The sequence below is a fragment of the Chionomys nivalis genome, chromosome 9 (genome assembly GCF_950005125.1).
Source record: "Chionomys nivalis chromosome 9, mChiNiv1.1, whole genome shotgun sequence".
Classification (NCBI taxonomy): domain Eukaryota; kingdom Metazoa; phylum Chordata; class Mammalia; order Rodentia; family Cricetidae; genus Chionomys; species Chionomys nivalis.
In genome coordinates this window covers 44,416,042-44,431,577 of record NC_080094.1, presented here as the reverse complement: position 1 = coordinate 44,431,577, position 15,536 = coordinate 44,416,042, and the positions used below count along the sequence as shown (strand labels likewise).

Below are 15,536 nucleotides of genomic sequence, written 5' to 3'. Positions count from 1 at the left end.
CGGTGATTCAGGCATCTGGGAACACACGTGGGCCTGTCTGTGCTGAGCATGTTGGAGGAGGAGGCAGGCCAGCAGGCTGTCATTGGCCACAGCGTGACAGAAGAAACAGTTACAGGGACTGCTGCTGTACTGTCTGGAGGTGAGCTGACTCGAGGGTCACCTGGAAATCATCTGAGCATCCTAGCTGCTCCCAACAAGCTGGAGGGGTCAGCGGGCCCCATCCAGAAAGGGCCATCATGTTTGGAGCAGGGTCAGGACCAGGAGGGTGGGGCGGGCTTGTTAGTTGTGGGGTGGGATGAGCAAGAGGAACCACACACACCAGGTGAGCTTTCCGAAGGACATTCCCAATCACAACCTCACTGGCCAACAGCCACAGTGATGACGTCAAGGGCAGCGCACAGATTCAAAGGTCAGCTGGGTGTGGCTGGCTTCAGGATGCCCAGGATGTTTCTACCCCATGCATTTCCCTGTAGAGCCAAGTGTGGGGTCTCAGGCTCTGAGAATGGGAGTCTTGGGGATAGTGCCTCTCTGGTCCCCACTAAGGACATGAATTGGGATGCTTTTATGGGAAGGAGAACTCCAGGCTCAGTCCTGCGCAAAGATCTAGCTTCTCAGGCCTGTGGTCTGAGCTCCTTTGTGAAACTAAAGTAGGAAGGGCAAAAGTTCCAGGCCAGACTGAGCAACGTAGTGAGACCCTTTCTCAGTGAATAAAAAGAAGACTGGCGGTGGTGGTGCATGCCTTTAATCCCAGTTCTCAGGAGACAGAGGCAGATGGAGTTCTGTAAGTTCTAGGCCAGCCTGGTCTACAGAGTGTATCCAGGACAGCCAAGGCTACATGGAGAAACCCTGTCTCAAAAAACAAAAAATAAACAAATAATACATAGAAGGAAGCTGGACGGTAGTTGCTCATGCTTTTGATCCCAGCATTCTGGGAGGCAGAGGCAGGTGGATCTCTGTGAGTTCCAGGCCTCCCAGGGCTTCATAGTGAGATCCTGTCTCAAAGAAAGAAAGGATGGCGGGAGGGAGGGAGAGAGACAGAGAGAGAGCGCGCAGAAGGCTGAGGCAAAGTGAAATCCCCAGAAGTAACAAGAGAAAACAGCTGTGGAGAGAGACCCATGCCCCTAGACTGGTACCATCTCAGGCCTAAGGCAAAAGTGAAATGGGCGGTTGTTCTGCAGGAGGAAATGGGAGGAGCCACAGTCAGACAGATCCAGCCTGGAGGAAGCAGGGTTAGCTCCTGACTTCAAGTTGTAAATCATTTGTTTCTTTGGCAGTCTAATGCAGTCCAGACTGACCTTGAACCTACTGACTTGAACTCTTAGTCTCTCTGGCTCCAGCTCTCGAGTGCTAGGACTAAGGGCATGTACCACCACACTCTGCTTTAGCCTTCACAGCCTCCTTTCCTCTGGACTGTGTGCACAGGCCTGGACCTTCCCCGCTCCCATAGGCTCCAGCTAGCTCTCCTGGGTATACCAGTGTGCTCAGAGGAGCTCCAGAGGACTATTGGGCCTCTGCCTCACCAAGTACAGTGGGGCCCGGGGGCCGCGGTGGCCTTCCACACTCAGTCTTTTCAGGAATGACTGTTAGCACCCGAGGCTTCTGTAAGAGGCAGTGATAAAAAGTCAAGTACTTTGGCTTCTGTGTCTCGAAGCTTCCTGATTGGGCAGGTCACCGGGTGTCTAAGTGGTGAAGAAGAGTAACATCGGCATAGGCACGGTTCTGAGCACTGAGTCACCGACCGTGAAACGCAAGGCAAATGCTTGTGTCGTGTCGCGGTCATGTTACTTGACAACGGCACTGTATTGCCAATGTCCTCATTAAGAGAGAAGAGGTTGGTTTCCAGAGAGAACAACTTCCTTGGCCAGAAGAAACCCTCTTCCGCTTACGGATGAGAACAAGCCTTAGGATAGGCTGTTGTCCTGCTCAGTAGTGAGGCAGACGCTGCTGGGGCAGGGAGGGGCAGGTGCCTGCTTTGTGGCCTAATTTACTGTCTCTGTGCTTCATTTCCAAATTATCATCTGAAAGCTGATGGGGCCTGATTGAAAGACACAAGTCCGGGGACCAGCCTGGGAGGGTCCAGAGCCCTCGACCAGCCATGTGCACCAGGAATGTCATTCTAAGGCCCCTTGGAGAATGTCGTGCTCTGTCCCTGGGCATGGATGCCAAAGGTCCACTAGATCTAATTGCCACCTTCTCAGTATCTCTGTTGACTAGAAAAGGTCCCATGAGCACACTGGCTCTTCATCTCAGATACCCCACCCCACGTGCGGCATGAACTCCCAAGACACCTCGAACCTTCTATATTTTCCTCATAGTCTGTTTTCCCCAATAGCTTTTTTTTTTTTTTTTTTTTTTTTTTTTTTTTTGAGATAGGGTCTCATTCTATATCTCTAGCTTTACTGGAAATCTCTAAGTGGACCAGGCTAGCCTCAAACTCACAACCTACTCTGCCTTGGGAGTGTTACCATTAAAGATACGAGTCATTATGACTTGATCTGTTTTGCACTCTTGAAGATAGCTGAAAACAGGAACAAAACCAGGAACAATCTTGTTTTCAGCAATGTTTCTAAGGATGTTTACCCCTAAGCCATTGAGTTCCGGTGAACATTGCTGGTTTGGCCTCCCCTGCTGAGGGCTATATATACTTGTGAGAAAGTGGAATAAAAGGCTTGTCTGCAGAACCTGAAGTTGTGTTGCGTGTTAATCCTGACATCCCTCGCTCAGAAGAACGACAGTTGCCGTGCTGGCGTGGCAATTATGTCTGTTCAAGTCAACATTTACTCTGTAACTCCCTCCACTCAGATTCCTGCCAAGACCAGTCTACCGAAACTCCTTTATTATGACCATAAAGTGTGCTGCCATTTTGGCGGGCCCAATCGTGTCTTTATTTTACATTGCCTCTCCCAGCAGAATTTCACACGATGAAGCCATTGTCCTTTTTATACAGCAAACTTTGTCTGGCTCCTCTGGCATGCTTTCCTGGATCTTCCAGGAAAATTCTGCTTCCCTTTCTGGCTTCATGTTGGCTTCTACACGCTGAAACATCCCAAGACCTGGCGCCGTGTCCCGTCTCTTCTTCCTAGGGTATTTTTATACTTTCTACAAATTAATGATGTACCAGTTAATGTCTTCATTCTGAGCATATTTGAACCGCCCAGTGACAGCTCCCATTGGCCTGGAATCTGCCCTTATGACTTTAACACAGTTTGATTTAGCACCTGGTTTGTTTCCAGGGTTCCAATTTACAGTGGTGTCATGGTTCAAGTAGCCACACCTCCCAAAGTTTAACACTCACTATCCCGTCTAGAGCATCTCTCACTGTAAATCATGCATGTGTCTGTATGTCCATATGAGTCCAGGAGTTCCTAGAATACAGAAGAGGGCATCAGAGTCCTTGGGGCTGGAGTTCCAGGCAGTTGTGAGCCATTGAAATGGGTGCTGGGGACCAAACGCAGTCTTAACCTCTCCAGCCCCTCGGTCCTTTTACTCTTTCCTCCCTTGGATCTGTGTTGATGGGGTCCCAGCTGGTTGATACCTCCTCTACCCTGAAGTTCCTCCCTCCCTCTCTCCCTCTCCACCTGCACCTCTCTCCTTTCTCCGGGGTGGGCATGTGTGTTTGCATTTCTCCTCCAATGAAAGCCCTCGGACATGAAGGACACCATCATCTGTGTTTATTACTATACTGGGAGCTTTTGCCAAATGGTGGGTTTTTCGGTTCTAGAAAGAATGAAGGGAGGTGGGAAGCCCTGGGGACCAGCCTTAGCTCTCCAGGGCATTGCTGTGTGACTGGGGGCAAGTCAAATTTGTTTTCGAGGTTACTTATTTGATGTACCAACCCCACTTCCTCCCCCACTGTAGATCTGAGACACTGTCCATGTATCCTGGTCTACCCATGAACTTGCTCTGTCACTGAATTTGGTCTTGATTCTTTTGTCTTCACCTCCCCCAGCGCTGGGATTTCAGGCGTGTGCCACCATGCCCAATTTCACTGAGGTCTAAGAAAATCAGGTGAGGTGTTCTAGATTAGGGCATTCAGTTTTTCTGTCTTGTGTTTGTTTGTTTTTCAAGACGGGGGTTTTTCTATGTAGCCTTGGCTGACCTAGAACTCACTCTGTAGACCAGATCCACCTGCCTCTGCCTCCTGAGTGCTGGGATTAAAGGCATGTGCCACCACCGCTCTGTCTGTCAGTTCGAGGTCAGCCTGATCTGCAGAGAGAGTTCCCAAACAGCCAAGGAGCTATTACACACAGAGAAACCCTGTCTCAAAAAAAAAACAAAATAAAACAACCCCGCTTCAAAACAAACAATCAAAACAAACAAGCACTTCATTGGTGGGGGCTGGAGACATGACTCAGCAGTTTCGAGCTCTTCCAGAGTACCTGGGTTTGAGTCAGTAGTCAGCAGTCACTGGACGTCTCTCCAGTCAGGCTGTACAGGGTTTGGTTCGTTGTTTTTGCTTTTGGGACTGGGTTTCTGTAGCCCTGTCTTGAAACTCACTATGCAGACCAGAACTGGCTTTGAACTTACAGAGACCCTACTGTTTCTGCCTTCCAAATGCTGGGATTAAAAGCTTGTGCCACCATGCCATATCCTTGTAAAACAAGAGTGTATTTATTGCGTGTATTGGTGTCTCTCATGCCTTTAATCCCAGCACTGAGGAAGCAGAGGCAGGCGGACCTCTGAGTTTTAAGTGTACATAGTGAGTTTTAAGTCGTGCAGGGGCTGTAAAATGAGACCCTGTATAAAAATTTTTTTTTAAAAAAGGTTGCGGCTCCAGCTTCTGCCAACAGAGCTGCAGCAGCTGGGTTGGGCCACACCCCAATCTCCCTGTGGGTTTCTAGGAGGAAACTTTGAGGGTTCAGACACCGCACCTCATCTCCATCGTCTCATTAGAGGTGACCTCTCTGAGGCAATCGCACGCAGGAGCGTGTGGGTTTCTAAGAGGAAACTTTGAGGGTTCAGACACCGCACCTCATCTCCATCATCTCATTAGAGGTGACCTCTCTGAGGCAATCACACGCAGGAGCGTGTGCCCCGGCATCTCAATTTCCCTGTTGCTCATGGTCTCCTTCCCTTCTTGCGTCTCAGGGACAAAGCTCCCCCGTCTGAGCTCATCCCCCCCGAGGGAGGGGGAGGAAGGCAGGTGAAAGGGGTCCTCTCCAGAGGCTCCCAGCTTGCGAGACAGGCTAATTACAGACTTCCTAATTAATGAGCCAAGGGGGTACATTTCATCAGCTGAGTCATAACTAATGTCTGGGTCTCCCTGTGGGCCCAGAGAGAGGGCACCAAGAATCAAGGAGGTTCCTGGGAGGCAAAGGCCAGCTTGGGGCTGCTATCTGACCCATTTGATTTTCTGCATTTACCCTTCTCATTTTTTTTTGAACTTAATATTTTAGGTTCATGTGTGTCTCTATTTGATGGCGGTGCCTTGAAGAGGCATTGAATCCTGAGGCTGGAGCTACAGGTGTTTGTGAGCCACCTGACATGGGTCCTGGGAAGAGCGGTGAGTTCTCTAGCCCACCCGGCTGTTACTCCAGACTCCTGCCCTTCCTCCCCACCCCCTTTTCAGACTTATGTATGTGTTTTATGTGTATGAGTGTTTTGCCTGCGCCACATGCGTGCTTGGTGCCCACAGAGAAGGGCCGCAGATCCCCTGGAAGTGGAGTTGGCTGCGGAGCTTTTTTTTTTTTTTTTTTTTTTTTTTTTTTTTGTTTTGTTTTTCGAGACAGGGTTTCTCTGTGGTTTTGGAGCCTGTCCTGGAACTAGCTCTTGTAGACCAGGCTGGTCTCGAACTCACAGAGATCCGCCTGCCTCTGCCTCCCAAGTGCTGGGATTAAAGGCGTGCGCCACCACCGCCAGGCCCCAACCCCTTTTTGAGACAGAGTCTCACTCTGCAGCCCTGGCTGGTCTGAAATTTGCTATGTAGACCAAGCCGGCTTGGACGTCATAGGGCTCTGCCTGCCTCTGCCTCCAGAGAGCTAGCGCAAGAGCCAGTTGCCACTGCGCTGGACAGGCCTTATTAAAGCCCAGTTGGGAGTCACCGTAGTCCAGCCTTCTTTGTCATGGACTGTTTCTGGGATGGCTGTCCTCCATCTCTCTGTCCTTTATGCCTTCAAGTTCCACCAGGGCCACACAGGGTTCACTGGGCCTCAAGTGACACACACTTCTCCAGTGGTGCACTTTCTCTGCCAGACTCAAGCCCACCTCATCAGGATCCTGACACCCCAAAGCCCTAGATGCAGTCTGAGAACCTTCCCACACCCTCCTGCTGGTGAGTGCCCTTCCCTTCACACCAGAGCCAGGAGACGGGCCTACTGTCATGAGGCCTGAAGCCGGCTGTACAGAGGGCTTGCCTGGGGAAGCATCTTTATTCTTTGCACCAAGAGGTGTAATGGGAAAAATCTCAACGCTGTGCTGGCAGTGGGTCACGTGGTTCTCTTTTGTGTTTAAAGTCTGTGGGCCTCTGGTTCTTCACGGAGGGTCCTGTAGATCAGTGATTCTCAACCTGTTGTTGTGACCCCTTTGGGATGAATGATCCTGTCACGGGGTCACCTAGGCCCATCAGAAAACACACATTATGATTCAGAACAGCAGCAAAATTAGTTATGATGATGTAGCAATGGAAATAATTTATGATTGGGGGTCACCACAACATGAAGAACGGTATCAAAGGGTGGCAGCCTTAGGAAGGCTGAGAACTACTCTCTAGATAGTGTGCCAGCAGCCGTCCACCAGATCAGTGTAGGCAGAGCAGGTCAGACTACCTCACATAACTGAGTCTCATTTTGCTCCCAAAACTAGAGTTGATTAAATAATTCATATAAACCATCTAGCACAGAACCAGGACATCACCTCAATACATTCCTCCTCTTGCGTGTGTGTGATACTGGGAATCAAACCAGGGGAGGTACCTTCAGCACTCTTTTAAGCATTTTAATACAAAGTTGTTTTTTCTTTAAAAAAAAAAAAACCATGGATGCCCCTCAAGGTGTTCATAATTTCCTAAATATACATAAAATCATATATGCCACCTTTTCTTGAGTCTAAACTACAGTCTGGATGTAGATAGTTCCTCCTGGTAATATGACTTCTCGTCCCCAAAGGACCAGATCAAGCTGCCTACATTACTTCCTGGTAGCAGAGAATTTTTATAAACTTTCTTTTTCTATTCTAATTTTTAAAAACGTATGTTATGTGATGAGTGTTTTGCCTACAAGTATATCTGTGCACTATTTTTGTGCCTGGTGCCCTCAAAGGCCAGAAGAGGGCATTGAATCCCCCTGGACCTGAAGTTGCTACACATGGCTGTGAGATGCCCCACGGGTGTTGGCATTGACCGAGGTCCTCTGAAGAGCAGCCAGTGTTCTTAACTGCTAGGTCATCACTCCAGCCCCTATACTAATTTTTAAAATTAATTTTGTTCTTTGATAATTTCATACATGCATGTAATGCATTCTGATGACTCTCCCCTCTATCACCTCCCTCCATCCTGTCCCCCCCTCCACTGTCTCCCTCCATCCTGTCACCACCCTCCCCCTCCACCCCTTCCCTCCATCCTGTCCCCCCCTCCACCCTCTCCCTCCATCCTGTCATCACCCTCCCCCCCTCCACCCTCTCCCTCCATCCTGTCACCACCCTCCACATCCCTCACCCCACTCCAACCCTCTGCCAGTCTCAGTCTCCTCAGATTTACAACTTTTGGGTTGGTTTTTTGTTTTATTTTGTTGTTGTTTTGAAAGCATTTCTCTGTGTAGCCATGGCTGTCCTGAAACTCTGTAGACCAGGCTGGCCTCGAACTCAGAGATTCACCTGCCTATGCCTCCTCAGTGCTGAGATTAAAGATCAGTGTCACCAAGCCCAGTTGGCATTTTCTGTTTTTTTTTTTTTTTTTTTTTTTTGAGATAGGATCTTGTTATGCTGCCTACTCTAATCTTGAATTCAGGGCCTCAGCTGAACCTTCTGCCTCAGCATAGGCAGCTGGGGCTATAACCATGCCCTCCCTGAGGTAGCAATTCTTTCCATATTTTCCATTAGAATTTTTGGGTTAGAATCTTCGAGGGTCATGCATCTACGACTTGGCTAGCCTGTCACATCCCCTTCCTAGAGCCTGTACCCTTTGTGCTCCCTCCAGCAGGACTTAACAGAGCTTGTGAAGGCACCACTCACCCACAGGCTGGAGTTAAAACACTGCGACTTCCTGAGAACCAGTTTGCCTCTCTTTGACAAGTTGCTCATTCTGTGTTCCTTTAACCATCCTCACCCTTCCAGTGATTCTCAAACTACTTACTCACACGTTGAAAAGTCCACTAGCTGACTTTTTTTTTCTTCTGAGACAGGGTTTCATGTAACCCAGGCTGCCCTCAAATCTGGTATATAATCAAGGGTGACTTTGAACTTCTGATTCTCCTGTCTACCACCTGGAATTAAGGCCATGTGTCTCCACGTCCAGTTTATGCAGTGCTGGGAATGGAGCCCAGAGCCTCATGAGCGCTAAGCAAGCAGTCTCCCTCTTTATTGGTGATGTCACCTTTACACTAATTCTCATACCCAATCGGACCTACTTTTGGATTTCTGTTTCTTTAATCTATCATGGATTAGTTCTTCCAAAGACAGCCAAGCCCGGCTCGGGGCTCCGCTTATTGAGCACACTGCAGTGGACAAAGGGCTGAGCACTAAGCTAAACCGGGCCCCAAACTTCAAGCTTTTCCTGGTGACTCTGGCTGTTCTTCCAGTAACCTTGATAGGAAGAGGGAGCAGGCGTTTGTGCACAGAATAGCTTGTACGCATGCTCTATCTACAGCTCTTGGGGCTGGAGAGGTAGCTCGGGGGTTAGATGCTCTTCCTCCCAGCACCCACTGTCTGCTGGCTCACAACTCCCTAGAACTCCGGTTCCAGGGGATCTGATGTCCTCTTCTGGCCACCACGGACATGCACGTGTGTACCCACACACTTATGTACATATAAAAGCCCCCATATTTTCGGCTGGGGTTGTGGCCTAGTAGTAGCTTACTTGCCTCATGTGCCTGAGGCCTGGGGTTTGATTGCTCAGCATGGGTGCCCAGTGGGGTTGGCTCCCTTTAGAGAAGTGTTGGAAGACACAACACCAGCATGTTTGGAGTGGTGACAGTAGTGCCGTTTTGTTGCTAGGAGACACCAGCAGCAGGAACAAGCTGTCCCCTCCTCCACCTTCACCCCTGTGCCCTCTGGAGATCCTCTCTGCTGGGCAGATGATGAGGATGGTGCATGGGGTGAACACTTGCCTAGAATGAGACCCTGGGTATCATCCAAAGAATGGGGCAGGGGGCAGGGGGCAGGGGGCAGGCAGAGCCACTTCAGCAGGTGGAGCACCAGGCGGTGGTCAAGGGTTAGTACAGAGTGGGGTTCAAGCCAGCCTGTACTCTCCCCTCCTTTTAGGGGTGCCCTGTCCTAGGAGAAAGGTTTCTATGAGGTGACAGGCACGCCGGTTTCACTGTTACATCTTGGCCTTGTGCTTAACTGTGATGGCAGAGCTGGTCCTGTATTCCAACTGTCCAGACCAGTAGCTTACATGAAATGTGGCTTCTCTCTGCTGCACAAGGGCTGGGAATACAGCTATGAGCCATGACACCGAGATTCTAAAACAGTCAGTAACTGAAGCTGACTGTTCTGAACTGTGTGGCTTTGGCCAGTCCCCAGCCCAGCTCTCCCCTTTCCACTCAGGACCCAAGAGAAGATGCTGCACGTGCACGCGGCCTCGGGGCCAGGTGAGAAGACAGCAGGTCTCAATGGGGGCAGAGCGGGGAAGCTGGGGGCCAGGCCCTCCTTAATCCCCACAGGAGCTCTGTGGGAGGCCAGTCCACAGAATCCCCACTCCTACCCTGGTGGCCATCACAATGGCATTCAGGACAGCATCACAATGGCACTGGCAGTGGGAGGCTGCTTTCTTTGTCTGCAGACCTAGTTACAGGATCTCCAGCGTCAGAAACCCTGTTTCCTGAGGGAATGGAAAGGAGCCCAGCATTTGAGTGGCCTCAAGATGGAGACCCATAGGAAGAAGTCGAATAGGTGTGGGGCTGGGTGCTCCAAGTCAGCCTCAGGAGCCCAGAACTGCTGGGCCCAGCTGCCCCCCTGCAGGGAGGAGGGGTTCTCTTTGAGCACTGAGCAGCTGCTGGTCTTTTTCCTGGCTGTCTGGTTCTTCTATTTCTTCTGCTTCCAAGACTAATTTGGACAGAGCCTCCCTTCCGCCTGCTCAGGGGGTGGCTGAGGGTCAGAGCCTCGGCCCCACAGGACAGCTGATCAGACCTCACCTGCTCACCTAGGGAGTGAAGCCTATGGTTGCTGTGGCCTGTCACCTCAAGCTGGCCTGCTTCTGGTTCAGAAGACCACAGGGCAGCATGTCTGCAGCTGGTCTCCAGCCTCGCACCTCCACTGCCTACTTGACCCCATTACCAGGCAAAGACCAGGACAGGAATGCTGCCTGGTGAAGGCGAAGCTGTGGCTGAGTCTTCTTGGTCAGTGGAGTTGAGCTCTGCATGTTGACTGGGAAGCTATTTTATGCCTGGTCCCAGGTCCAGTCTAATGAGAAATAAAACGCCATGGGGCCAAATCGCATATTTCTTTTTATTTTGGTGTCTTTGAGACAGTGTCTGCTACAGAGCCCAGGCTGGCCTTTACTCTCGCACTACACCAGACTTTCATTCTTGCGTTCTAGGCAAGAAAACCAGAGCTCTGTGGTGCTGGCAAGGGTGGGGGTGGGGGTCAAATCTTGAAGAGAAAAGCTTAATCATATTAAGGGTGTGGAATGGTTCCCCACTGGACTCAGGCTAGGTCCTGCCCACCCCAGACCTTGTTGTCCAGCAGAGCAGGACAGGCACCTCTGGTAGAGCTGCAGAGTTCTTTGGGGGCTCTTGGGAGGTGAGGGCAGACATAGCTCCCAACACTCCCACTGAGGTGTAAAGGCTGAGTGAGAAGTGGGCTACTCCGGAGACCATGAGAGGTCGTGGGGAGGTTCTTGCCCCAAACCATGCCCTCTGTAGTTGTGCGGCTAAGGACAGAGCACATGGCGGGGCAGCTCAGACGTGGAGTAGGGTGTGCAGGGGGCCTGTCCGTGCAGACCCGGGGGTCTCACACGAAAGGCAGCACAGCAGGCACTGGCGGTGTGCTGTGTAGGAGGACGGAGGTGACAATCCCCTACTGGCCACCTCCGTGGAAAAGTCCCCCGGGAACTCTGAAAGCAGATTCCCTAAGCCTCAGGACTGAGCTCCGGGCCACCTGTAGGAACGAAGAACATGTGGTTCAAGGGGCTGTGATTTATCTCAAAGACAAGGTGGAGCATGCCTGCAAGGGATTGGGGACAGTGTTGGTGACCTGCATAGATATCCTTCTAAGCTGGAAGCTCTTGACAATGAACAGACCTGTATGGAATCCTTGTTTTCTTTGGGACTCCGTAGGTTTCATTTTAAATGGGTGGGAAAAATGTACCCTCAGGAGCCAAAGAGGTGGCTCAGAGAGTAGAGAAGACTGCCACAGCGCTAATGACCTGAATTTTAGCTCTGCGACCACATAGGCTGGGGAGTGAGCCAACTCCTGAACTGTCCTGACTCCTACAGGCACACCATGGCACCCACGTGCCTATGCGCATACACACAATTTGTTAAAGACGTGGCCTATAAACCAGTATCGTCCTGCAGTGGGCTACATACAGAACAGGAATCTCCTCCTTCAGAGAGTGGCTCCAGGAGCAACCAGACACACACTGGTACCTGGCCTGATGGAAGCCACTGCCCCTCCCCTGGCACTGACACACCCATGCCGGACAGATCTAAACCACTGCCTGACAGCTGGCAACAACTGCACATGGCTTTCCTGTCCCGTGTGCCAGGAGGAAGCTTCGGTGAATGTCAACTGCCATTTTATTACGGCTCCAAGTGTCTGCAGGGGAGGGGGTACACATGGCTAAGTCATGTGCCCTACCATGGTCTACTTCTGCGTGACCCTGAGGCAGAGAAGGCTGTATGAGGTCCCAAGTCACAGTCTACTGAGCGCCATCCACAAAACTCCATCAGAAGGTTGTGTGTAGCCAGGTGGTGGTGGTGCACACCTTTAATCTCAGCACTTGGGAGGCAGAGGCAGGTGGATCTCTGTGAGTTTGAGGTCAGCCTGGTCTACAGAGCAAGTTCCAGGACAGCCAGGGCTGTTACACAGAGAAACTGTGGTACAGACACCATGGGTACTGGGGTAGTGCTGCTGAACAGTCTGGCTCTGGTTGGAGAGTGGCAAGGTAGGCCAGGGAGAACAGGGATATCCCCCCAGCCCAGCCTATGGCTTTATTATCCATAGAGGGGTTGTCCTGACCCAGCCCCCGTAATACACCATGAGGTGCTAAAACCCAGGAGAGAATGGGGCCACTGGGATCCTGCTCTTGCTTCCTTCACCTGCAGGTCTCCCACAAAATGGGGCTTCTTCAGTTGAGGCTGGTCCCTCAAAAATGGACCCGCAGCACATCTTGGCTGGTGACTAGCTGCTGGCAGGCTGCGCACATCATGGGCTGGGAGTGCTGCTGCTCACTCAGGCAGGGTCGGCACAAGAGGTGGCCACAGCGCAGCTGGTACACAGGCTCCTCCGTGCAGTAGGAGGAAAACGCTCTTTTGCAGGAGGCACACGCTGGACCACAGACACTCCTGGGGTGCTCTGGTGAGTCAGAAGAACAAGGAAGGGTCAGGTGAGGCTGTTCCTCAGTCAGCTGGGAACTGGCAGGCCTCCCTTCTGCCATCTTTATCAATCTTGGTGCTGTCTATGAATGCTTAAGAACTGGCCTCTAAATGCAGTGCATGGGAGCAGACAAAGTGTATACTCCTCCGCCAAAGCTGGAGCAAGGTACAAGCTTACCCTGACAAGATCAGCTGCAAGAAGAGGGAAAACCACAATGTGGCCCATATATCAGGGTCAGAACAGTCAGGGTGGAGGGAAATCACCAGAGAGGCACTTCAATCTGTCAGGAGCTGCCTTCTAACCCCTCAGCTCCTTTCTGGAACTGCCCTGGCCTTGGGCGGGCCCTCCCACCTTAAGATTCACTACAGATTCCCTTGATGTGATCCAGAGGAAAGGAGGTAAGGTCTACACCATAGGACAGTGGGGCTTTGATTCATATCATGTGAATCTTTAGAGGTGGAACACCTCTGCGATCGTTAGCTGTGAAAGACTCTGTGTAAGGACGATGTGGATGCTGAGCACAGGAGCTGCACGGAGTTCACAAGGGCTGGGGAAGAGGATTCAGGATTGGTACTAGGGTGTTCTTCAGAATCACAGCAAAGAGAAGCATAAAAGGGCTGATGAGATGGCTCAGTGGACAGAAGGACTTCCTGTCTGACGACCTGAGTTCCATCCCTGGCACCCACAGTGGAGGAGAACCAACTTCTGAGAGTTGTCTCTTCACCTCCACGTGTGTGCTGTGGCACGTGTGCACTATGTACAGGCACACTCACAAATAAGAGCATACAAGGACCTAATCATGGGTGAGGACACTGGAGGAAAAGCGGACTCCTATGGTGAAAGCTTGCCAAGTGGAAGACAGGCTCAGAGGGTGCTGGGGAGGAGAGCTTTGAAAGCAGACAGTGCGTTCAGAGTGGCTGGAGATGCCAATGAGAAGGGTCCCAGCAGCTGTCAGGGAGGGAAGGAGAGGAAGGTCACGAGAGCAGCACTAGGGAGGGCTCTCACTGGCAGGAACTCTAGCAAGGGAAACTGAAAAGAAATGGCTGAAGGCATCATCTGAAGGCTAAAAGAAAGAGAAGGTGGGTAAAGCCGGTCAGGCTCGCCAATCACACCCCTGGATGCTACGAGGACAAGCAGCCATGAGACTGGCAGTTTTCCTGGGCACTTTGAAAGACATGCTTTTGGAAATAGTTAGGAAGAGACAATCAGAGTAGGGAGAGTGTGATGGAAACCCAGGTGACAGGAGGAGGGATGGGCTCTGCACCAGCAGGAGCAATCAACAGCCAGCCTGAGTAGCCCCACCAGGTTTCATTTTGTCCTTTGCTTTAAAAAGGGGACTGGGGAGCTGGAGAGATGGCTCAGTGGTTAGAGAGCTCTGGTTACTCTTGCAGGACCCTGGGTTCAGTTTTAAGTACCCACATGGTGGCTCACAGGTATCTGCAACTCCTGTTTCAGGAGATCTGACACTGTCTTCTGATCTCCACCAGGTATGGACATGGTACATATACATACACACAGAAAAAAACATTCATACACATAAAATTAAAAAAATTAGTCAATTCCTCACTTTGTATCTACCTTACAATATGATCCTAGGTTGTTTTGTTGTTGTTGTTTTTTGGGGGGCAAAATTTGGGCCATTAATCTACCTCTGGTGCTTTTCTAGTACACTGATAAAAATGTTACCAAGAAGAAAGAAGATGACCTCTGAAACCTAAACCTTTCTTCATATGTAGATGAAACAGCCCAGATATCAGACGAAGGGAAGATGAGGACCATCAAAGTCCCAGGAGAGAACTATGTAGTCTACCACAGCCAAGTGTGAGGTGCACCTTTGTAATCCCAGCACTTGGGGACTGGAACGTTCAAGGCCAGCAAGACCCCATGTCAAAAAAAATCAAAACAAACCTGCAGTAAAGGACAGTCAGGCAGAGTCCACAGAATGACAGGGTCAACTAAGGATCTTGCCTGTGATGAGTCCCATTTCCAGGCAGCCCCTCAAACCCTTCTGGAGAAGACAGAGAAAAGCTCTCTCTCCAGAATGGGAATTACATTAAGGGGGCTGGCTATACACCCACACACAGCACACGAAGACTAGGCCCGGCATACTCCACAGGCAGATGCTAGAGCTCACAGAGGATTACCGTAGCTGGTGTCTGGCCTCCTGGCAGTACTGCTCCCTCTTGTGCCCAGCTGCTGGAGCTGCCCCTTGGAGAGCCGGGCAGTAAAGGAAGGCATGGAGCCAAGGGTGGAAGACAAGGCGATTTCCAAACTCTGCGACAGCTTCTGCTCATGGGACACTGGACCTGTGGGAGACACAGAGATCATGACATCCGGGAAGGCTCAGCAAAAGAGAGACGGCTACTCTTTCTTGGAGGACGAGAAAACGAGCCTTCCAACTTCAGACATGTGAAAATGAAGAAAATCTCTTCCTGTGTCTCCCAGGACTGTGAAGCAGAACAAAGAGCCAAAGTCCTGGGAATCCTGCCGCCTCCCCACCTAAAATGCTTTCAAAGCTTGAGGCTTTCTCTATCTTTCCCCTAAACAAAGTGTTGTGCAGGACAGAGCCATCTGGAGGCTTTGATACAGAACTGCACCTCCTTTTTCTTCCTTCCCTCATTCATTCTGTGATGCTGGGGATATAGTCCCAGACTTGTGCCTTCCAGACAGCCACCCTACTTCTCAGCTACATCCCAAGTCCATGTTACATTTTGAAAGGCCTGCCTGCTGGCCCAAGAAATGATGAGACGGCAGACACCAGCTCTGCACAGTACCCATACTCTCTATCCTCTGCCTCAGCGTACTTTCGTTCCCTCCCGCCCCTTTCTTTGAGACAGGGGTATCAC

General features: G+C 50.9%; 1 protein-coding gene across 3 annotated transcripts in view; it reads right to left on the bottom strand.

Annotated features, from left to right (window-relative positions):
* Positions 1-10,548: 10,548 nt before the first annotated feature.
* Positions 10,549-15,536, bottom strand: part of Ubox5 (U-box domain containing 5) — a 39,272-nt gene continuing 34,284 nt past the window's right edge. For 2 of the 3 annotated variants that reach the window (XM_057781173.1, XM_057781171.1), the window contains exons 5-6: positions 14,835-14,996; positions 10,549-12,669 (exon numbers count right to left, since the gene is read on the bottom strand). In XM_057781173.1, coding sequence (XP_057637156.1) covers positions 12,461-12,669; positions 14,835-14,996 — 371 coding nt within the window. In that variant the 3' untranslated portion in view covers positions 10,549-12,460. The remainder of the gene's footprint in view (positions 12,670-14,834; positions 14,997-15,536) is intronic. The other variant, XM_057781172.1, reaches the window with a different exon arrangement.